Source organism: Prinia subflava, chromosome 1, assembly GCF_021018805.1.
Source record: "Prinia subflava isolate CZ2003 ecotype Zambia chromosome 1, Cam_Psub_1.2, whole genome shotgun sequence".
Classification (NCBI taxonomy): Eukaryota; Metazoa; Chordata; class Aves; order Passeriformes; family Cisticolidae; genus Prinia; species Prinia subflava.
In genome coordinates, this window is record NC_086247.1 from 2,084,609 (window position 1) to 2,108,930 (window position 24,322).

Genomic DNA, 24,322 nt, shown 5'->3' on the forward strand with positions numbered 1-24,322 from the left:
TCCAAATCTTTTCCCAGCACTGCAAAGTGCAGCACTACACCACGTCCTCAAGTGCCACATTTACACAGATTTTAAATCCTTCCAGGGATGGGGACTCCACCATCTCCCTGGACAGCCTGTGCCAATGCTTGATCACCCTTTCAGTGAAGAAATTTTCCCCAATATCCGACCTGAACCTTCCCTGGTACAACCTGAGGCCATTTCCTTTCATTCTGTTGCTTGACAGGAAAAGAGACCAACCCCAACCTGGCTCCAGCCTCCCTTCAGGGAGTGATAAGGTCCTCCCAATCCCCCTTTTCTCCAGGATAAACCATTCCAGCTCCCTCAGCCACTCCTAATGCGCTCTAAAACACGGGATCTACCACAGGAAACACTCAGCCTTATGAAAGCACACACCAGACCCTGCCCTGGCAGCAAGGATTTGGCCAAAATGACAAAATCTGTCTGTGGTTTTGTCCTTTACGTAGCTGGGAGCATGGAGAGTCTTTGTCTTTGCAAAAGAAGCAGAATAAATGGATTGCACTTAGAGGAAAGCAATGGAAAGAGCAAAAAGAATGGGTTTGGAGATAAAGATCTACATGAAGAAAGATGAAGAGTCCTGCACCCTGAGAAAAGGCAAGTGCAGGGGGACACACAGGACATGCCAATAAAGATGTAAAGGGCCATTAGAAATGGCAAAGTGATCAATTCTTTTCATTACTCAACCCTGACAGAGCAGCAGCAACTTGAGAAGCAGCAGAAAAAAAATCACTTCATAATTCAAAAATAGCTCCTGGAGAGGAGCTCTGAAAAGGGAATTGGTTGCTGGACTCAACACATAATGGATGGCTCCTTACACACCAGAGGTTCTGCTGTAGGAAAATCACAGGACAGGGATGTGCTTTATTTGTTCTCTCTTGCTTCTCTGCTCCTCTGACTTGTACTCACAGAATTACTGAATCATGGAATGGTTTGGGCTTAAAAATCATCTAATTCCACCCCACTGCCATGAGCAAGGACGCTTTTCACCAGACCAGGATGCTCACAGCTCCACCCAACCTGGCTTTAAACACTTTTTAAACACTTAAAAACCGTTCCTGCCAAAAGCGAGAGTGTTGTCCCCATTTTAGGGACACTTTGAGAGCAAATCTCTGTAACTCAATGCCCATATAACCAAGATAGGAAACCTGTAACTAGAAGAGAGGGGAAACTCTGGTTGCTCTTCCCATGCACAGGCAAAACAAAGAAACACTGCTGTCATTTCTATTTCCCCCTAAAAGATGATTCTACTCCCATAGATGCAATATAGATAATAAAATTAGGGGAACAGGAAAACAAATGCCTCTAAATTGCCCTGAGCAACCTGGTCTGGTGGAAAGTGTTCATGGGGGGGGGGGTTTGGAATGGGATGATCTTTAGGGTTCTTCCCAACCCAAACCATTCTGTGATGATTTTATGACACTTGAGACAGGAAGGTGATGAGGCAGCTGTGACCAGACTGCTTCATTATTCACTTTAATTAAGGAAGGTGTTCTCTGAGAGTCCAGTGAGGACTTGCAGGATCCAGATGTTATCCCCAGGTAAGGACTTTGAGGATTTCAAATTCCTCGAACCATGAGGACAACACTCTCCTGAGGAACAGTCTCCTTCCTAGACCAGCCATAGATGGAAGCAATAACTCACATTAATCCTGGAATTACAGTACAGGCAGAAAATCTGACATCCAAGACTCCCTAAAAGGATATTGAGCCAAGGAAAAGGGCAAAACCCTTAGATGGGAGATTTGACATGTGAATTCCTAAGGATTTAAGAGGAATGATGATGATAAGGGTCACAAGGAACCCCTGATTCTGGCTCTTGGGTAGGGTGCCTGGAAAATACACTGTGCCAGGGTTTTAATCTTGGACCAATCTCTTCCCACTGGTCAGAGCCTGGGAGCCCAGATTTCCAATGAGCTGCTTGGCACGAATTCATAAAATCATGGAATGGTTTGGGTTGGAAGAGACCTTCAAGATCATTTAGTTTCAACCCCTCGCCATGGGCAGGGACACCTTCCACTAGGCCAGGCTGCTCAGAGCTCTGTCCAACCTGGCCTTGGACACTTTTAGCGATGGAGCATCAACATCCATCCATCCATCCATCCACCCATCATCCATCCATCCATCCATCCATCCATCCATCCATCCATCCATCCATCATCCATCCATCCATCCATCCATCCATCCATACATCCACCCATCCATCATCCATCCATCCATCCATCATCCATCCATCCATCCATCCATCCCTTTATCCCTTCATCCATCCATCCATCCATCCATCCACCCATCCATCAATCCATCATCCATCCATCCATCATCCATCCATCCATCCATCCATCCATCCATCCATCCATCCATCCATCATCCATCCATCCATCCATCCATCCATCCATCCATCCATCATCCATCCATCCATCATCCATCCATCCATCCATCATCCATCCATCATCCATCCATCATCCATCCATCATCCATCCATCCATCCATCCATCATCCATCCATCCATTATCTATCCATCCATCTAATCCATCATCCATCCATCCATCATCCATCCATCCATCATCCATCCATCCATCATCCATCCATCCATCCATCCATCCATCCATCCATCCATCATCCATCCATCCATCCATCCATCATCCATCCATCCATTATCCATCCATCCATCTAATCCATCATCCATCCATCCATCATCCATCCATCCATCCATCCATCCATCCATCATCCATCCATCATCCGTCCATCCATCCATCCATCCGTCCATCCCTCAGCACTCCCTGCCATCTGCAGTGGGTTCCCTCATTCACAGCAAGTACCAAGAAAAGCCAAGCCCCTGGGACACATTTTCCATCGCAGATAAAATAATTTTAGCAGGTAGCAAAGACAAATTAATTTCAAGGTAACATTTTGCAGGCTGAGGTGCCCTACAGGCAGCAATAAACGGGAGGAAATGTGGGAACAGAGGTTGTCCAATGGCAAAACCTGCCCAGGATCTTCCTCAGCACAGCCTAAAGGGAAGGATTTATTTAACCCACACCTGTCAAGTCCAGCTAACCCCTAACAGGTCACAGACATCCAAAGATTTCCATTTATAATTCTCCAGGTCAAGAAATTGCACAATTTCCAGTACTTATTTTTCCACTTCCGTCATTTTTCTCTCCCATCAATTCACTCTGTTTTCCCTCCTTTACACATCTCCTTCTCTGACCACAGATCTCACCACAAAGATTTCCAAAAATCAAGAAAAACCATCTAAAGGATCCATTTCTCACTCCATGCTATCCCAGAATTAAACCTCTGGAACCTACAGGAACAACCCCAGCAGGAACAAGGCAGGAACAGCCCTGGTGAGTTCTGCACTAAAAAAATCATGGTTCATTCCAGGTCAGGGAGGGGGCAGGAATCCTCGTGGCATTTAATCCACATTTCAAGACTCCAAAAGCTGCTGCAAGGTCTGGGAGGAGGGAGCCCAGCAGAAGGGTGGCAGTGGCACGAAGCATAATCAGAGTTTTGCCTTTTGGGCAACCTCGTTTACAAGAAATTTGGAGGAGGAAAACCAGGAGCAGTTCAGCTGCAGGATGGAGTGGATCACAACGGGAAATGAGTGAACTGATTTCTGTATTCCTCAGTGTTCCCTTTGCAAGGATAAGAGCATGGGACTCTTGAGGACAAACAACAAAATTGATACTGGACACTCTCATCTGAAGTACCCAGTCTGCTGGGAAACAAACCACTAAAAAATCATCTTACAAGAGCCCTCCAATTTCTATCAATCCACTTAAATTAGAGAAGAAGGAAGAATAGGAGATCTGGCTTTCCTATCCCTTTTTTCTCCTGATTTGGAGATGAATCAGAATTTGTGATTTATCTCAGGCCAATGTCAGACACTATTGGAGAGGGACTCGAGACTGTTTAACTTTTAAAATTAATTTGCTATGAACAGAAAGCCTCTCCTATTTAAGAGTCTAATTTATTAATAGTAAATCTTCTGCTGGTTTAACATTGCTCTGCAGTTACAGGAATCCAAAAAGCAGCGAGCTGCTCATTCCAGACTTGTGGTACATGTGTCTGGACTGATTCCATCTCACCATCTCAGTCAGGCATTGCTGCAAAAGGTGAGTAAACGACCTTAGCAATGAAAAATAAATCAAATTTTGTTCAGCTCTTCATTTCACTGAGAAAACCGCAGAATCATAAAACGGTTTGGGTTAAAAGAGGCCTTAAAGAACATCTCATTCCAGCCCCCTGCCACGAGCAGGGACACCTTCCAGGTGCTCTTGAGTTGATTTTCTTTTATCTTTCTACACTTTGAGATCTGGCTCTTGGCTGCCTCTTTTAGTTTAGATTAATTAAAGGTAGGAATTTTCAAACTGCAAATGATCTGAGACTGTTTCCCTCACACGTTTTGCATGTACTAATTCAGACATCAAAACCAAAGTGTAGCATCACTTGGATGTGATACAGATAATAAAATTTCCAAACGGGAAGGAAGAAAGACAAACCTTCCCTCATCGCTCTCCCTCCAACCTTAACCTTTGGGAAAAAAGCCAACCACATAAATAGCAACAATTTCTCCAGCAGAACAAAGCCTTTGCATTATTTTTTTCTTTTCTTTTTTTTTTTGAAAGCTAACTCCAGTAGCATCTAAGAAGAGATTTAACAGCATTTGACTTTTGTAACTCAGAGCTATGAAACGCTTTAAGATTTTGAGAATTAATTCCAAGTGCTTTCAGGGGTCCAAAAGAGGCAGTCAACACTTATCAAATCAGACCTGCAGGCCTAGGAGGTATTAGACTTAACTTCAGCATTTCATAAGAGGAAGAAAAAAAACCACTTAGAAGTGATTCACCAACTCACTTAAACCACACTCAGTGCTCTGCAGCCTCTGGGATAAAACACTCAAGCAGGTGCTCAAGGGGTTGACAAAGCTGGATTTTGGAATGTCTGTCTACCACCAGAATTACTGGGAATCACAGTTTGAAGTTGGAACTCCAAGAACGGGGCATTAAACAAGTTAAATGGCTTGCAACCAATGCAGAGTCCCTTTGTCTTCCATGGGCTGCTCACATGCTTAAATCTTAAATCTAGGCATGTCAAAAAGTGCTTTTCAGGATGCAGCCCATCAGCTCCAGGGGTGTTGCAGGAGCCCTGCTCTACTCATGGCCCACAGAATGAGGTTGGGGAGAGCTGGGGGATGTCGGGGAGGTGGGCAGGGACATGGGGAGAGAAAACAAACACGGGTGGGTGAGTGCAGGGAAATGGAAGAGGGAAATAAAAAAAGGAACTGAAATGCAAAAACCGAAACGAAAAGAGAAAAAAAAAAAAAAAAAAAAGAAGAAGAAGAAGAAGAAAAAAAAAAAAAGCAAGTGGAAAGAAAGAAAGAAAGAAAAGGAGTTGAAATTAGAGGAACTAACATGGCGTTACTGGTGGCTGTGGCCGAAACTTCAGCAGAAGAAACTACTCCACACTTGGAACATTTGAGCGTCATGCCGTAAAGGGGCACTGCCATCTGACTGCAATTAAAACCAAAAGACTGAAACAAAACAAAACACTTCGCTCATGAGCACAAACGTCGAAAGGAAAGGGAAAGAGAAGCCAAAAAAGGAAGGAAGGAGGAAAGGGAACCAACCAACCATACCCAGCTTGGGAAGAGAAATGAAAGACAGGCAGGAATTGAAACTCTCTCATCTGTACCACTCCAGATGCAGGGAACGGGGTGGGAAATGGACAACTCTGAGACTTGTTGGTGCTGCTGGAGAGGGTGGAACTGTGTTGGGGAAAGTCTTGCCAGATTCAGGGCGTCTCTCTCAGGCACCCACGGCAGAGAAACCAGTACTGCTCTCCCAGTCTCCACCTCCTCATTTTCGTTTGGGATTTTTGGTTTCGTTTTGTCAGTTTTTGGTTTGTGGTTTGTTTTTTTTTTTAGAAATTGCTCTTTTCCCTCCTGGCCTTTTTGCTCCAAAACAAAAAAGGTGGCAGGGTGGTGCAGTAGAAGGCAAGAAGTAGGGCTGTGGGGGCTGTGCCTGCTTATCTTCTGTCCTAAAGCTATGCAAGGGATAAGTCATTTATTTTCTCTGACTGGGAGCTGGTGAGACCAGGATAGAGCCCATTCTTTGGTCGCTTCATCCCTGATGAAGGATGGGACTCCTTTATGTCCTGAAGTTAATCCTGAGCTTGGGTGTTTCCTCAGCCCCCCAACCTGCCCTGAAAGGAACCCTCCTGGCTGCTTCTGAGACATTCCTTCTCTCAGATCCTGTTCTGGAGCCAAAACATCTTTGGGATGAACCCTGAGAATTGTTCCCCACCTGCTGCTCCCACTTTTCTGATGGGACCAACTACAGAAATGGCCCACTGAGGGCTGCTGGTACGAGGGGATCTGCTAAAGCACATCCTTGGGATTTTTAGGAGCTGATCTCTGGGAACACTCCCCGTTCAGCTCCTCTTCAGGAGCCCAGAAGCCACGTTAGCTTGGCACTGGCCCCATTTCTTCTCAGAATTTACTGGTTGTGTGCTCTCCCTGCTCTGCACAGATCCACACCCACGTCAGATCTGGCCTGGAGAACGGGAAGGAGTCTGCAAAACATCCCCCAGACCTTCCTGCTGTGCCTGGCATCAGAGGAGACCTGAAATCACTGCCAGAGGACAGCAGGTCTGTCATCCCTGGGGCATGGTGGGGATGCTGCTGAGGGAGGTCTGCCCCAACCAGGAGGGGTTTTACAGCCCTGCCCTGCCTGGGAGAGAGATCAGGCACCTCCACAGAGCATCTCTTAGCTTTGGTGGCTCTCTGTTCAGTCTCACTGCAAAAAGACATCCTGATGAGCACCAACACAGCAGCAGCAGTGGGCCCAGTGGCCCCCTTTCAAGTGGCTATTGATTGGTCTTGTCATTAATTACAGTGACACAAGTCATCATTCCCATCCAGAATAATGACTAAGGCATCCCACAGAAGCTTTCAGACACAGAGGAAATTAGCTCCTGTGTCCACCAATAAATATCTTCCAGGGAGGATGGTGTAAATCCTGTGAGGACAATGGCTGAACCAAAGATAAAGTGGGTCTGGAGAGGCATTAGGTGCATGACCCTTTAAAAAAATAAAAAATATGACAGCTTATCCCCAAATCTATAAACCACAAAGAACAGATAAGCAGAGAGACAGAGAGAGGCAGAGATAGGCAGCAAAAAGAAAAAAAGTAGATTGACTTGAGGAATTTGATGGGAAACTGTACCAGAAAAAACATGAATGACACTGAATCACAGAGAACTGGCCAGAAGACCACTGTAAACACACAACTGTAGCTGCTGTTGGGTGTGTTTATGCAGAAAGTTACAAGCAGTGGGCACAGATGTGGGCACATTTATCTCCTAATTCGTTCTGGTTGGGGGCATGAGGTTGTTAATCTACTGAATTTCCGTAGAAGGTTTAGATTGGTGCCTGTGCATATGAAAGGGTGGCTAATTAAATAATCACAGTGAATAATGCCTTCATTTAATTCAGCTTTTTTTCTGCTTCCTAAACATCCACAAGCAGCTCATGGGCTCATCTGGTGTGTTCACTGGAGCCTGGACTTTGCTACTTTTTATTGAGCAATGCTTTCCACCATCCACAGCCCAAAGGGCAGGAGCTTCCAACAGGAACCATTCCCAGAGGAGGGGAATCCCAGTCCCATTCCTGTCTTAGTGGAGTTATCACCTTCCTAATCACCCTCTGCCCCCTGCTCTGACCACTCAGCTCTGTCCCACCCCATCAGGACACTTGCACAGAGATTATTTCACACAAGGTTTTGAGGGAAACTCTTCTTGGGTGGCTTCTGTGATCAACAGAGATAAAAGAAGAGGTTCTCTAAGGGGGGGACAAGGCTCCTGTCTCTCCCCAAGAGTGGCAGAGGAAGCCCAGAGAGATTAAACTCTGCTAAAATCAGCCCTGGTGAATGTCCCTTATGGTCTCATTCTCCCTCCCTGCCTGTGTGAGCACACAAATGCTTCTGGAATGCTTGCTGAATACATTTAAAATCCATTTTAAAGGCTCCTGACATTAAAAACATTCATTTTTTGGTAGCAATCCCTTCAAGAGAGCTCAAACCCTGGTGGCAGAGTTGGCCACCAACAGAGACTGTTTTGCTGGGATGGTTTTCTCCATTCCCAGAGAGGTTTTGGGACAGCTGTGGCCTTTCTCCAGCTCTCCAGGTGTTCACACCCCCTTCTCTACAGCCTGATTGTGTGACCCACCTGCAAAATCACTGCCATTAGAAAATCTGCATTTTCTGACAGATATCACAACAGTAACCACAGTTTTTTCCACTGCTAAGTACAGGGCAGAATTCTTGTGTCTCAGGTATTATTTCAAGAGAACTGCTGGCACTGGTGAATTTGTGACAGCCAATCTGTGGAGCGTGAGCTGGGCTCCTCTTAATATCCAACAGCTCCTTTTCCTCTATTTTTGGGGGGATCTTTTTTCACCCTTTTTGAAACAAGTTGTTTTTGCAACACTAAACCATACTTCTTGCCTCTGCTAAAGGAAACACAACGTTTTTTTAGACCATCTCCTCAGGTCCAAACATCTCCAAGGCCATTACTCGTTCTGATTTTCTTCAGATCTACCTTCCAACACGGTTCCCAAGCCCAGGCCAGAAGCAGAGAACTAAAGGGAAAGGGGCACCAGGGCTCTCAAAAGTGCTCCCACACTCTCAGCAGGGGCACTTGGGGAAGGGAGAACAAAACCATTGAGCACAGAAAAGGCTTAAAAATTCTGCACACACACACACGGACACAATAGAAAGGGGGAAAAAGAGAAAAGAAAGAAAAAAAAACAAAGAACATCAGAAAAATGACTTTTTTGTTGCTATTTTTTTGTTGTTGTTGTTGTCTTGTTGCCTGGCAGGTTTTGTTTTGCAAGCCCAACTCTGAGTGTGATCAATAACCAGCTGCTGTGCATTAAATAAGGTCACTCTGTGACCAGTTTGGATTAGGGAGGGAGGGAGGCAGCAGCTCGCTGCTCTGCTAATCCAATAAACCATTTATTGCAGCGCTGACTTTCAAGTGCAATTACCCTGCTCCAGACCCTGCCTTGCAGCCCGGGTGTTTCTTGAGTTCTCTCTTTGTCAAGAAGGCATCATCCAGAATGAGGCACTGCCCTGTCAGCAGCTGCACCAAGGTCAATCCCTCGCATATTTTTCCACCCAGCAGCAGCTCGTATTTCTGATCATCCAAATCTCCTCGTGTTTTATGGCCATGGCACTGCTCAGGCACCAAAATTCCCCTTGGCTGCATCCAGAGACCTCAAGGCTTGGCCATGTCAACACTGCTGATAAACCATGAGCCTAAACAGGTCCCTGTGTTTCTTACAAAATCATTAAGGTTGGAAAAGACCTCCAAGATCAAGTCCAAGCTTTGACCAAACCCCTCCATGGCCACTAAACCCTATCACAAAGTGCCAGGTCCACTCATTTTTGGAGCACTTCCAGGCATGGTGACACCACCACTTCCCCAGGCAGCCCAGTTCCAAAGCCTGAGCATCCTTTCAGGGATGAAGTTTTTCCAAATATCCAACCTGGACTTTCCCTGGTGCAGCTTGAGGCCCTTTCCCGTTGTCCTGTGATGTGGGAGTAGTTTCAGCCCTCACCTTGGCACACCACTCCCTATTTCAGGGAGCTGTAGAGAGTGATGAGGTCTCACCTGAGCCTCCTTTTCTCCAGGCTGAGCCTCCCCAGCTCCCTCAGCTGCTGCTGGTGCTCCAGACCCTTCCCCAGCTCAGTTCCCTTCTCTGGACATGCTCAAGCCCCTCAAGGTCTTTCCTGGAGTGAGGGACCCAAAACTGAACACAGGATCTCAGGTGCTGGAGAAGAATTTGCCTCTGCCCTGCGTTTTGCCTCCACCACTCAATTAAAAACAATCTCCACACAACTACTCCATAGGGCAGTGCCAGCAATATTGAACCTCATCCACATTATCCATCCCTGCCCTCTGAGGCTCAGTGGAGACCCTTTTCCCCTCTACTTTTACAGACAGGATATATCCACGCACTCTGTGCTTTCTCCACCAGGCTCCAAAGGTTTCAAACTCTCCAGAACAGCTCTTGCCCTCCTCATTTCTTTGTAAACAACCTCCTCCTTCCAGAACACAGTTGTTACCCACAGTGATAAATCAAATTCCTGCAGTGGACAACTGGGAGCAGAGATCCCTGCCTTTCGCAGCAGCAGGTAAAGACAGAGCTTTCCTGACTGCAACAACAAGCCAAGAAAGGCAGGGGAAAATAACACACATCAGCCAGGCTGAGCTGGGCATCTGAGTGTAACCCTGCCATTTCTGTCCCTTGCTCAGAGCAGAGCACAGCTCAAGGATAAAATCTTTCCCAGAAATGGAGAGGAGAGGGGTTCTCATCCTGCTGGGGGTGTTGGCAATGGCAAAACACCCACTGCCAAAATTTGGGGAGTAACCCAAGAGAGAGCCCTGCCCAGGAGCTGCTGCCCTGGCCAAGCCTCTGGGAGGCACCAGGGTGGGGAGAAACGTGGAGTCAGCTCTTGAATTTATACCCCAAAGGAAACCAGGTAACACAAATCCTCTGCATTCAGGAATGGAGGCTGTGGAGAAGATAAAGAACCTCAGGTGGCAGCAGAATTCTTTCTCACAGCAGAGGTTCTTAATTCACCTCTCCTCCTGCCTCCATCTGCTGATCTGTTCTCTTCCAAGACCTCCAGAACCCATTCCCTTCTATGCCACACCTCTGCTGTCCCTGAGACGCCTTCAGACATGACCTCTGTGTCACCCAGCTCTCGCCACGTGCCACACTCAGCAGTGCTGAGTCTCTGCTGTCTCTAGGGACAAGAGCCACTTTGCTCTCCCTCACTTCTGGGAGGATGCATCAGCCTAGGCTGAAGCCACTTTAACAAAGAGATGAACTTTTATCCCTCCTCCACAGCAACACAGGGCTGCTTCTTGGATTTGTGTGTCCTGCTGCACTGAATGACAGGGCAGAGACATTAAATCAAGTGGTTTTCTCATTCATTTTGTTTAAATCTGTTGGTGCTTTTTGTTTGCCTCTCCAATCTCTTTTTTTGCATCTCCTGCCTGGTTATTGATCACAACCTTGGGTATTTTTGGTTTTTATTTTTCACTCTTTACTTAGATGTATTGATAAGGCATACCCTGCCCGTTCCTTCAGTTTCTTATCTGTTATTCCATCTTTGGATACAAGTTTGTTAAAAACCAGAATGCCAATAACCATGTTCACCTGTCAAAAGAGAAACAACACACAAGTTTTGTTCTCAAGTGGGTCAGGTCAAACTCTGTAACACAGAAGGGTTTCTCCTGACCAAAGCCAGGTCACACTTCTGCAGGCCACCACCCCCTGTGTCCCCTGTCCCCCAGTGTCCCACCTCCCCTAGCCGTGCATCAGTGAGCTCAGGACAGCAGGATGCAGCTGGCAGCAGACCAGTGAGGCTGGAGAATCCATAAGATTGGAAAAGAATCCCAAAATCATCAAGTCCAACTCTCAGCCAGGTCTCCATGAAGCAGGAGAGACTGGGAATTTCTCAGATTGCTGCAGGGCAGTTTGAACCCCAACACTGCCTGAGGTCCAGCAAGGCAAACTCCAGGCATAACTACAATTTTTTTGGGTTAATCCAAACAGAGAGTGGCCAGCACAGAGAAGAGCAGTGGGTTCACATTGGCTGCTTCCCAAAGCACCTTCTGGAGTCAGTGCTGCCCCAGCAGCAGCATTAAGAGAACGCAGACAATGTGTCACAGTTCTGTCCCGGTGAAACACCACTGCTGCTCTCAGAATAAGAGGTGGAGGGGCACTGGAGCAAGTAGAAATGTCATCTGCTCTGGTGGGATGTCTTGGGAGACACTGCAGATGGCATAGCATGGAGAATTCCCCAAAAAAATCAGCGGGCAATACAATTCCATGAGTCCATTTTCCTCAGGGTGAGAGCAGGCATGTCTGTGTCCATCAGATACAAAAATCCACGGTGAAATACAGAGCTGAGATCCTGCAGAGTGACCCCAAACTCCTCCCTGTGCCTTCCCAACTGCACCCACTGCTGCCAGCTGCATCTGCTTCACAAACCCCATCCCAACACAGAGACAACCAGCCCCACCCCTGCGTGCACTGATGGTGGAAAAGGTGACACTCTCCTGGTTTTGTTGTCAGTGGAACAGCTGCTGCTGCCAGAAACTTGTGGTGGATGCTGTTTTGCATGTGGGGCTTGCAGGGAAATGTTTGAAGGCCAAATTCAGAGATAAATTCATGTTCCAGAGTTTAAGAGGTCCTAAGAGCAACCTGACCCAAAGGAAGGGACCAAGCCTCTGCCTAATTGCCTCAATCATCCTCAAAACAATGATCAATCTTTCTGCTGGTTTCACCAGCTCACTGTTGTGGACCCCACCACTGGGAATCCATGGAAAATCCCAGAAATTGAGGTTTGCATATTTTTGTTTGTATCAGCTGCTGGGTCAGTGGACAGCTGAGACCATTTCTAGAGTTCACCGTGGTATTGATTTAGAGAAACAACTCTGGCAAGTCAGTGACACAGCCAAGGAGCAGCAGGAAATCAAAGCCTGGTTATGAGCCTGGAAAGAGAGGGAGCACTTTGAAATCATCGATCCCTCACTGTGGAGGAGGCTGGTGGGTGCACGAAAGGTTTTTCCTGAAGGAGCAGCCAGGCAGGAGGAAAGGTGGGGTTGAAGTGTGGCTGGATCTCTCCTAGGGCTGGCTAAAGTGTGCATCCTCATTCCTAAGGAGCAGGGGAGACAACAAAGATCAGTTCTGCACTGGCTTTAATCCATCAATCAATCCAGTACACTGCTCACCACAATCAACATCCTGCTCTGATCTGGCTCCACTTCTTTCCTAAGTCAGGGACACAACATGGATATTCTTCCAGTAACACGCAGAGCAGCTTCACATCTTTATCTCTGAGATAACATCCCGAAGCAAAGCCTGGAGTCTGAGATCCCTGGAGATAACCACTGCCTGCCCACTGCTGGCTCTGTCCTCACTTCATTCCACGAGCCTCCCCTGCCTCCAGCTGCACACAGCTAGCACCAGGCTGCTCCACGTGAGCTGGGCGAGCAAAACTGCTTCCAGCAGCCCCGTGTTCAAGGTAGATCAGGAATTTTAACAATAAAGGTCAAAGTTTTATCCTTAAAACCTGCAGCTGTTCAGCGCCAGTGGCCAGACTGTGAGTTATGAATACTGCTGAAGCTGCAGGCCAACCACCTTTGGAGCATTATCAACTTTTTGAGCTCATCTGTTTGCAGGTTCCCATTTATAAAAAGGCTTTCCAGGCTTCTCCTTCTCCTTCCCCAAGCTCTTTGGTGTCTCTACCAGGGCAATATTCATTTGTCACTTCGGCCAGGAATGAGTCAGGGAGTCCAAACGAGGTGTGTGGCCTCACTCCTGGTGCTGATCAGGGCCAGACACCCCCAGAGATGATTCACCACTTCCCAAATTCAGCTGCAGGAACCACCATTCGCATGTGCTGGCCCCTCTGTGAGGACATCTCCCTTCCCCAGCTTGATGGTGAGGGAAAACTGAGCTGTCACACAGGAAGCAGGCTCCTGTGTTTTCCTCACACTTCAAAAGCTTGAAGGAAAAAGAGAAAGATCACTTTCCTTGCTTGTTGTTGGCACGACAAAAGCGAGGTGGTCTGAGGCAGCAGAGTGACTCTGGGCACTACCAAAGCTTCCTCCCTCCGAATCACTGTGTCACAACCCCACATGAAAGCCCTCAACTCACACCACCTTTGATTCCTTGCAGAGGAGGGCTGGCTGCTGGCTTTTCTCTTTGTCACCAGTGATGAAACGATGGCAGCAAGGTGGTTTGATGTGCAGTGACAGCGCTGAGAATAGAGGCAGCCCCAGCTTTTGTGGAGTTATTCTCCTGTAAGCTCCTGCTGCGGGGCATTTCATCCCCCAGGCGCCTCGTGAAACAAAAGCCTGAACTGAAAAAGGAATTGGGAGTGTCAACAGCCCCATTCCAGTGGGATTCTCCAGGGCTCTGAAGCCTCAGAGGGCACAAAGCTCCTCCACTGGATGGAACAGTGGGCTGGAGACAAACTGCAGAAAGATGTGGGGGCTCAAAGCTGGCTTTAAACCCATCGGAAATTGCTGCAGGAGGGATTTCCTGGGGGAGCAGCAGTTCTCAGATTCTTTCAGCCCTGAGGTTTCCCATGGTCAGAGAGGCCTCAGCAGCAGGGAAGGAGTGTCACCTCTTGAATGACACCTCAAACTCAAATAATAACCAGCCAAGGTTGGTGTTGGGGCTGTGTTGGAGCAAGGGGTGATGGGAGAGAAGAACAGACTCCCCATGCAGGAGCTGGAGGTTAGGAATGCCCCCTGTAACCCTGCCCTTCTCTTTGAATTCAAAGCAAACGTGACACTTTTAGGGTCATCAGGGACCCTCCTCAGCACTGATTTGAAGATTTCAATTTCACCTGCAAACAAGGAAATCTGCTCACATGCACTGGCGTGGGATGGACCAGGAACAAAAGCTGGCTGTGAGGGCACAGCCTGGTCTGAAAACAACCAGGAACAGCATTTTCTCAAGGAGTCAGTGTCAGAGTTTTCCACCATCATCCTGCAATTCCACCCAGACAGAGCAAAACCAAAGTAAAACATGAATCAGGTATTAGGGGGGCTCCAGTGAGGACAGAGGTGCAAGGCTGAGAGCTGAGGCACATTACATTCCAGCATCAACCCCATCCCAAATTGTTGGCTTTGCTCGTTATTCCTGAAGGAGGAAGCTCTTCAAAACACAAGTGGGGAAAAAAAAAGGGCATTCTTGGGTTGAAAGAACAAGGAAATTGTTATAAGATATAGAGGAGAAAAAAAAATCTTTCAGACAAGCTTAAATACCAAAACGACAGCAGCCGCCGGTCCCACGAAGGCATAGAGGAGTCCTCCCTCTAATGACAGCCAGCAGCTGGAAAATGAAGAGAGAAGAGAAAGTCACCCAGTGGCAAATGTCCCCAACAGGCACTTGTTGGCTTCTTCCCTTTGCCTGCAGAGTTCAGCCTGGGAGGTGACACCCCATGGCAAAAAGCAAAAGGAAAAGAACAACAAAAAACAACTCAGACTTTAAACCGAGCGAGTTTTGCTTCCCATTTCTCCTGAACTTGCATGAAGGCTCCTCTGCCTGGGGATCTGCCCGCAGGATGACATTTGACAGGGGAATTCATGCAAAATTAAGGAGAGTGCTCTGTTTCAGACCAGGTCCTGGGAGCAGCTGCAGCGTTTTGCTGGCAAGATGATGCTCTTGTCCTCCTTACGTGGGAGAAAGAGTGGAAAGAGTGGAAATTTTCTTCTGCTCATTTGTTGACCCCTGTGTCTGTCAGGGGTTCATTTCTTCCCCCGCTTTGAGATTGCCTCCATGGGGAAATTTAACAACACAGCACCAAGGTGGGAACTCACAGCATTCCTGAGTGGAATTTCTTATGGAATAAGATGAATTTGAGGTGTGTGGTGCCTTTTCTGAAAACCGGCTCGTTCCTTCTCCCTCACACCACATAACCTGAGAAGACATCTCCCTTCTGCACTGGCCAGATGTGGAATTTGGGCTCCTGAACTGCCTGGTGCCTTCTCAAACTGAGGGAGCTCTCATGTTTGAGACCTCTTGGTTGAGGCCCTGGAATTGTCCAAGGCCAGGTTGTATGGGGCTTGGATAACCTGGGATAGGGGAAGGTGTCCCTGCCCATGGCAGGGGGTTGGAATGAGATGACCCTGAGGGTCCCTTCCAACCCAAACCATTCCATGATTCTTTGTTTTCCATGTCTGACTGTGAAGTCAGGAAGGAAACACTTTTTTCCCTCCCAAAGGATGAGCATTGTGAAATCTCCATCCTTGGAGACATCCAAAAGCCACCTGGGCACAGCCCTGGGGCAGCCACCTCCAGGTGACCTGCCTGAGCAGGTGGCTGGACAAAAACAACCTGAGGCTCTGTGACAGCCATGAACACCCACAGCAGCACTGGAGCTGAAATTCCCTTTTTTTTGTTGTTTTTCAGTGGGGAATCCAGCAATTCAGGGCATGGACACACAAATTAAATGCTCCAGAGCAGGAGAGGATGGGAATTTCCACGGTGTCAGCAGCCCCTAGGAAAGTTTGCACGCTTTGACAGGGCAGAACCCTGGAGAAAATGTGGGATGGAGTAATCCTTTTTCAGCAGGAAACCACCGTGCATTCACCACAGGAGAAGAGCAGGAAACCACAATGGAGAGGGAACTTTCTCCAAGCTCTTAACTCACCCTGCAGTAATTCACTTGCCGTGCCCTCAGCAAGATGCTTTCCTCCTGCATCAGGAGCAAATTGATGCTCCCAGGAAAAAAAAAAAAAAAAAAAAAAAAGTCTTCCTGGAAACATTTCAGCTTTGTTGATCAGCCTCGTCTTTTTAAATTACATCTCAGTTGCAAAAAATGTAATTATTTTCACCCCAAAACAAGGAACATTTCTGAAATGACACCTCAAAAAAGAGATGTATTTCAAACTGAGAAAAAGTAGCATATTCTGATTTTCTCCAAGGTCTGAATCTTGTTTATGTCTAAATTAAACCTGTAATGTGCTAATTTAATCAATTCTGATTTCTTCCTGATAGCAAGTTGCTCTGTCACAAGCTGTCTGAGCAGCTGTAATAATAAAACGAATAATCAGCTGAGGGGGGAGGGAGTAAAAATGAAGCTCTGGAGCTCTGTAATGACTGGAGGTCTCCCTAAATGCAGGAGGATGCCTCCCAAATCCCAGTCCTTGTCCAAACCTTTTTATCCAATGCTCTACTCTGATTTCTGAGATGTTTTTTCTCGGTGCCTCTTCCCACTGGTGGCTCAGATGAGGAAACCTGACATTCCTGCACTGCAATTAGTGACGAGGACTCGGTGCAAAGAGGGTTCTGTTCCTGTGGGGTCCCTGGCAGCCCCTGCTCCCCCGGGAGCGTCAGGAATTGTGAAGGTGAGATCACACATCACCCAGCACCGGCCCTGATCCCTTCTGACTGCCTGACCTCCCTGCCACAGCACTTCATCAAAGCGTTTCTGAGGCTGTCACAGGGGCTGGCTGCCAGCAGGGGAAAGGAGAGGGTGAAGGGATATCCAAGAGACAGAAGTGACAGCAAACCCCAGCCTAGTGGAGATGCTTTAACCTCATGCCTACGAGGCACAGAAAATATTTGCATTTTGCTACGAGGTTCCCTCGTACTTTCCAAGGGATCTCTTCAGCGATTTTTTAAAATAAAATTATCACTGGAAGGAAGGAAGTGAATGGTTTAACAATTCCTAAACAGTGTTTCCTCGACTGACAGCAGCTCTTGTGTTAAGCACAAAAGAAAAAAAATCCTTTTTTTGTAAACCATCTGATCATTTTGTGACTCTGCCACGGCACAGATGGGAGGTGGTGGCTTTTGTCCTGGTCCTGGGAAGCGCTGGCTGCCACTGAGCCCTTTTCCACACTGTCCAGCCCTGCCAGCAACAGCTCCCACCTCAATTTTACCTGTGTAAAATTAGGCAGCACCAACAGAACATTTTGTGTAACTGAGATTGCAGTCGGGAATCGGGGCTAGCCCACCTGTGCTTATCCAGAGATTAACCCAGAAGCTGCTGAGATACCTGGGGGCCACAAAAGCCCCGATGCAGTGACACTCCAGGACCCCGAGAAATTTGCTGTGTGCAGGCTGTGCTCTCAGAAAACTTCTGATGGGCTCTCTTGTGGGGGAGGATGTGAGTTCCCAGTGCCAGTGGCACAACCTCAATTATTCACTTGAAGCTTTAGGAGGTTGTTTGTGAGGCTTTAGAAGTCCAGAGGCAGTCTCTGGAGCACCAGCTAAAAGCAGAGTTATTATTCCGGCACTCAGCCTAATCTAAGGAGGTGATCAGTGGCAGATCCTTTAGACCTCTGGTACCCCCCAGACTTTCTCTGAGACTGGAAGTGCAGCCTCCACCCTGCCCCAGCATGCTCCAAACCACAAAAAAATGTTCTTTTGAATGCATTTCAGACAAGAGAAAGGAAAAATCCCCTTCTTGGAGCGTCCTGAGTAATAAAGGTTGAGTGAACGGCTGCTGGGAATCACCACTCTCAGAACAACACAGACACACTCCAAATCCTGCAGCACATATTCAATTTTTAATCTGAACCTCTCTCTCCCTCCTCAATGTATGACTCAGTGCAGTCTGGCCAGCTAAATGGTAAATATTAAACATCCTGCAAGCTCCCTAAACTTTCCACTGGCTCTGATATCTCTGCATCAAAGCTTGGAGACACGGGCAACCCTTTGATGGGACAATTCTTGGCGGGACAAACCCCTGTCCTGCTGCTCAGTTGTGTTTTGTTAGAGAAAAGCTTCATCCCACGTACAATTAAAAAAAAAAACCAAAAAAAACCCCAAAACCAGGACCAAAGGGGGTGAAATCCTGCTGAGGTCCCAGGCTGAACATCCTGATGGAGTTTGTTCCACCGTGGTTGGGCCACCTTTGGCACATCCTGAAGATCCAGCTGGACTTGAGGCACTTCCAGCCTCAAGACACATCACACATTTCACACCCTGCCCCTTCCACCAGCTTTGCCCTGAGAGTCTCTAACACCAAGATTAATTCTGCAACGCCTTCAACACTTGCAGCTGTCCCCAGAATGCCCTCGTGACCACTCCTGTTAGTTGGATGTCAGGGGTGTTTTTACCTCTGTGAATGGGATGAGAAAAAACCCTGCTGTTGAGTGATAAATTCTATGTTCACCTAAATATCAGAGCCCTACTTTGACTTGTCCACCTCCACCACAAGAGCTCATGCACTGCTCTTGGGACCCGGAAATTGTAGGGTTGGAAGATGCTTTAAAAGGCTCTGTGTGGTTTATGTTGGTTTTGAAAAGTCCCTTGTGGTTTATCTTGTCACCTCTTGTCCCCTCCCTCCCAGGGAGGGAGGGATGTGCTGTGATTAAAGCTTTTCCTTCTTTCTGCCAGCTGGAAATATTGGGTCTTAAAAATCTGCAGAGCCCACCTGAAATGCCCCATGAGTGCTCACTGGAGACAAAACTGGGCTGAAAGAACCTTCAAGATCACCTGGTTCCAACCCCCTTCCATGGGCAGGGACAGTTTCCACTATCCCAGGTTGCTCCAAGCCCTGTCCAACCTGGATTTGGACACTTCCAGGGATCCAGGGGCAGCCACAGCTTCTCTGGGCAACCTGTGCCAGGGCCTGACCAACCTCCCAGGGAAGAATTTCTTCCCAATATCCAAGCTCAAGTTTTGGAGTTTTGGAGCTCTGTAATTGCTGCTGTGCAGTGTTGACTTTGCTCTGGAGGAGAGGTAAAACCAAGGATCTCCCCCCACAGCAGTGCACCAGAGCTTTTAAGCCTTTTTGAGCAGGAAAACAGGGCTAAGTGTGAATGCACTCCAGTCTGTCGGGGCGCCCTGCCTGGATGGACACTCAGCAATATGTGTTTTGTGTTTGAAAATGCACAAAAGTGTAAATGTAACTCTCTTTACAGATATTTTATTCCATTTTATTCAGCATCAGGGCTTGCGAACCCACCACTCAGTGCAAGTGAGCTCTGTTTAACTCTGGCTCTTGGTAAAGCCAATTCCAGCAGAAATTCAGGCAATCATGGAATGGTTTGGGTTGGAGGAGACCTGAAAGAGCATCTTGTCCAATCTCCTTGCCATGGTCAGGGACACCTTCCACTATCCCAGGTTGCTCCAAGCCCTGTCCAAGTTGGCTTTGGACATTTCCAGGGATGGGGCAGCCACAGCTTCTCTGGATAGCCTGTCCCAGGGCCTCACCACCCTCACAAGGAAGAATTCCTTCCCAACATCCAATTTAAATCTATCCTCCTTCAGCTCAAAGCCATTTTCCCTTGTCCTGTCCCTACATGCCCTTAGAAGAAGTCCCTCTCCAGCCTTCCTGTATGTCTTTTAGGTCCTGGAAGGTACCAAATTGTGGAATTACAACAGGAAGGCAGCGCTGGGGATGCCTGATGGGATCTTTGCGCTTGAGAGGAACTGTTGTTCTTATGACTTTGGTGGGCCTCACCAGCTTCACCCCACGCTGGGAGATGTGGAAAGGAGGCAAAAGGAGGGACCACAGAACCACGGAATATCCTAGAAAAGGACCCACAAGGATCAATGAAACCAAACTAATCAAGCTGGGCTCGCTGGGGTGTGAAGGCCACACCAGCACAATTCCGGTGACAAACATCCTGACACCGGGAGCAGGGGATCCTCCTCCATCCCCACGCATCCAGCCCTTGGATGCCAGGAGTGACAGAGTCTTCAGGGCTGAAAGGAATCAGAGGATTGGCAGCAAAAGGAGGAGGGCTGGTGTGACCAGACAACCCCTGGGAACGCTGTGAAGTCAGCCCAGCCTCTTTTCCACCTCACCCTGTGCCAACTTGAGTGCAAAGCAGGAGCCCAGCAGGTTTTGTCACATGTTGGCACCCTCCTGGCTGCAGCCTGCAGGGTGGGAGATGCTGGCACAGAGGTCCAGGGCAGAAAACAGGGAGGGCTTTCCTGCACCTCCCTCCCTTCCCCGCCCAGACACTTTTGTGTGGTCAAAAAACTCTTAAACATCTTTGACAGAGCCACAAAGCTTGGTGCACCAATTCCCACCAGTCTATAAACAACAAAAAGAGAAGCAGAAATCTCCAGGACCTCCCTCCCATCTCCCTGAGGCTTGTTCATTATGAATTGTTCTCGTGGATTTCTGGAGCCAAGCACCAGAAGCAGCTGACCCACGGAAAATCCAAAGGGAATTCATTTGGGATTTGGTGATGTTTCTGCAAACCAGGCTGTGTTTTGTCCTCTCCTGAGTCCCACAACAACCAAGGGGTCCCTCTCCACTGGGACACACTGGAGGTGGGACAGCCAATGCATCCTGATGCCAGCACAGACTTCAGGAACCCTGTCTGTGGATTTGTACTGGAGAAATCCACAATCCTGAGCCCTCTGTCACACCAGCATTCAGGCTGCCAAGCAAACAGAGAACGCTGCTGTGCTGCTTTAATTCTCCCCTGCAATTAAAAAACGCAAACCCTGGACCATTTGGCTGTGGGTGTGCAGGATTGAGGGGGAGCAGGAGGTTCCACATGACATTTCCTCAGTGGGACGATCGAAGCCTCCTCTGCTGCCGGCCACATCAACAGCTCCTGTCCCAAACATCGCCCGTGTGGGCTGCAAACCCCTGCCCAGGAAGGCTCTGGAAAATGATGGGATGCAGCAGGGAACAGCCTGACTTATTGCTACGTGAAATATTATCCTTGAACTGTCACTATGCGTGAAATTTCTAAGGTTTTTTCACAACGGACGGAAAAAATATTTTCTCTTTTTTTCCTTTTTCATATAAAGTCATACTAATGCTCGGCTCTGAGTGAGCCCAGCCTTGATGCATTTTTTACCTCTTCCATTATTTTTTTTCTGTTTTCCTTCCCCCATTATTAGCACATAAAAGCTTCCCAAAGACAAAACCTGTGGAATTTGGAAAACAGGCGAACACAGGCTGCTGTCAAACCCCTGGTTTGCACAAGCCAGGCTCATTCTGCTGCCTACAACTGAGCTGAGCTGTTTTGAAAATGTGGGGCCAATCAAGCACAAAAACAGATTGAAAAAAAAAGCTGGTTTTAATTTTTAAACATTCCACATTTTTTCCCCTTAAAAAATACATTAAAAAGCTCTAAGTAAAAGGTATTTAGATCAAAGTGGTGTCACAAATACAACAGTTAAACCTAATTAGTCCCTATGGACATGATTTTAAAGGAAGATACAATCCAGCTTGGTCACGTGATGGATTGAGGAGGCAGGGATGCAGGAATTGTCCTGCACATGGAAATTTAGCGCCCAGTCTGTCTCCTGTGGGTCAGTGACTGGGTTTTGACAAAAAGGAGGGAGGATAAAACAAGGAAAAAAGGGAATCCTTTACTCACTAGTTCACGGTGCCGTATCCCTTGGCTTTAGTAAATCCCACGGAAATGGCAACCACCAAGGCAGGGAGCCCTATGGAAATGGAACAGGAGGGAATTGGTCATTTAATCACATGTGCAGCCCTTCTCCCACCTAATATTCCTCCTCTCTCCCAGTTATTCCAGCAGCATCCATTTCAGACCGGTTCTGTGGCAGGGACTGAGCTCAGGACCCTCAGGACTACTTGCAAGAGCTTTAATTACCTCTGTTATTTAAATAAATACCATGACCTGGTATCAGCTCCTGCCCTGCTGTGGTGTCAGAGGTTGTGAGGGCTCTTCCAGTAGATTCAGATGCATAAAATTGATTTATTTTATTCTTAGGTACTTCAAGGTGTCAAGTTGGAATATTCAGCCACAACCCAGCTCCAAGGACCCAAAGATTAAGAGCTTTGTTTGCATTCAGTGTAGGATGAGCAACCCAGGTTCAAACCTGCCCCAAATGAAACAGAAAAGGAAACTGAGTTTCCCTATCCCAAAGAGGTCCCCTTAGATCTGTAATGCAGCAGGGTCCTCTGAACAACAATGAAAAAGAGTTTCAGGTCTCTTCCAGGACCTATGAAGGTTCAAAGTCCATCTCTCCCTTTTCCCTGAAGGAATGTCTGGAGTTCACCTCATAACATCAGGTCCCTCAGCTCTGGAGGTCTCCATGTGGCTTTTTATAGCCCTCCTCCTGGTGGCAGGAGGAATTAAGCTGTCTCAACACCAAAGATGGGAAAATCCCATTAAGAATCAGCAGGATCAGCATCCAGCTGGGATTAGTGCCCCTTGACAAGGCCCTGATTCCTGAGCTGCAGAGGTCATGGCAGGTGACTGCAGGAGGTCTGAGGAATGTGCAGGCACGGCTTCCAAACAACATTCCTGTGGGAAGGGGATTCCTCAGCAACACAGATCATCCCAGGGTTGATTAACAGTGAGGCTCTGCAGAAGCTGGGAGCCACAGGGCCAAGCTGGCTGGAATCAGGAGCATTTGAGGGTTATCCTGCAGGGAGGTGCTTCTCTTCCCATGTGGGATTTCCAAGCACAGGTCACGTTTCATCAGCCCAAACCCAACAGGCAGTGAGTTTAAAAAGCGTCTCTTTTAATATTCATTTCCATTTTCTTTCCTTTCCATTCTCCTTTCCATTCTCCTCTTCTTTCCATTTTCTTTTCCATTTTCCTTTCCATTTTTCATTTTCTTTTCCATTTTCCATTTTCCTTTCCATTTTCCATTTTCCTTACCATTTTTCATTTTCCTTACCATTTTTCTTTTTCCTTACCATTTTCCTTACCATTTTCCTTACCATTTTCCTTTCCTTTCCTTTCCTTTCCTTTCCTTTCCTTTCCTTTCCTTTCCTTTCCTTTCCTTTCCTTTCCTTTCCTTTCCTTTCCTTTCCTTTCCTTTCCTTTCCTTTCCTTTCCTTTCCTTTCCTTTCCTTTCCTTTCCTTTCCTTTCCTTTCCTTTCCTTTCCTTTCCTTTCCTTTCCTTTCCTTTCCTTTCCTTTCCTTTCCTTTCCTCAAATCTCCTCACCTTTCTCCTTTCCTTTTCCCTTTCCTTTTTCCTCTCCTTTTTCCTTTCCTTCCCTTCCCTTTCACCTTCCCCTTTTCATTTTCCCTTTTTTCCTTTTCCTTTCTATTCCTCTTTTTCTCATTTTTTTCCGTCACTGACTCTTGCTCCTCTCACTGAGCCTCCTTTCACACCTCATCTGGATAAACCCTGCCTGCTGCATTCCCTACAATCATTACACCATCCCACAGGAAGAAACCACACAGGAAAGGACATTTTCAGGAATTCAGCTTGGTGCAAGAGACCCTGGGAAAGAGGAAATTTGGCAAAGACTCCGCCAAAAATAGCAACTTGTTCTTCGCAAAGTGCTTCTCTCCGACGTGGTAATTATGCAGAAATCCAGAGTGGGGCTGTGAACTTGGCAGCTCCAGGGACTGGCTCGTTCCAAGGCTGGGTAAAAGCCTCAGTTTGGGCTGGGAATGGGTCTGGACAAGGAGCAGCTACTACAGGTGGCAGCTATGTCGTGGTAGTTAAAGAGCCAAAGAGCATCACCATGAGAGGTGCAGCACTAGGAGAGCTGTTTAAGCAAAGTTAGATGGGATTAGATTAAAAAAATCCCCACCAAAAAATCAAATTTTAATCTAATTTTTTTATTATTATTATCTATTCCTGACTGGCCTGTTCCATCTACCTGGTGTGGTACAGGCAGTACCAGCAAGGCTTGGGGGGTTTTCTGCACTAAGGGAATTTAACACTCCCAATTCCAAATAAACCCATTCAAAACCTGTTTCGAAGAGTTTTGTACTTCCAGGTCACAGGAGAATCAGGCCATGTGTTAATCATGTTCCACTAGACAAAATGTTTGCTAATAATTCCCAAGAGCCATTCT

At 47.3% G+C, this 24,322-nt stretch overlaps 1 protein-coding gene across 2 annotated transcripts in view; it reads right to left on the minus strand.

The window, feature by feature from the left end:
- ADGRB1 (adhesion G protein-coupled receptor B1) overlaps positions 1-24,322 on the minus strand; it is a 162,668-nt gene that overhangs the window by 27,633 nt on the left and 110,713 nt on the right. For both annotated transcript variants that reach the window (XM_063405525.1, XM_063405610.1), the window contains 3 exons: positions 21,912-21,981; positions 14,874-14,940; positions 11,162-11,247 (listed from right to left, as the gene is read on the minus strand). In XM_063405525.1, coding sequence (XP_063261595.1) covers positions 11,162-11,247; positions 14,874-14,940; positions 21,912-21,981 — 223 coding nt within the window. The remainder of the gene's footprint in view (positions 1-11,161; positions 11,248-14,873; positions 14,941-21,911; positions 21,982-24,322) is intronic.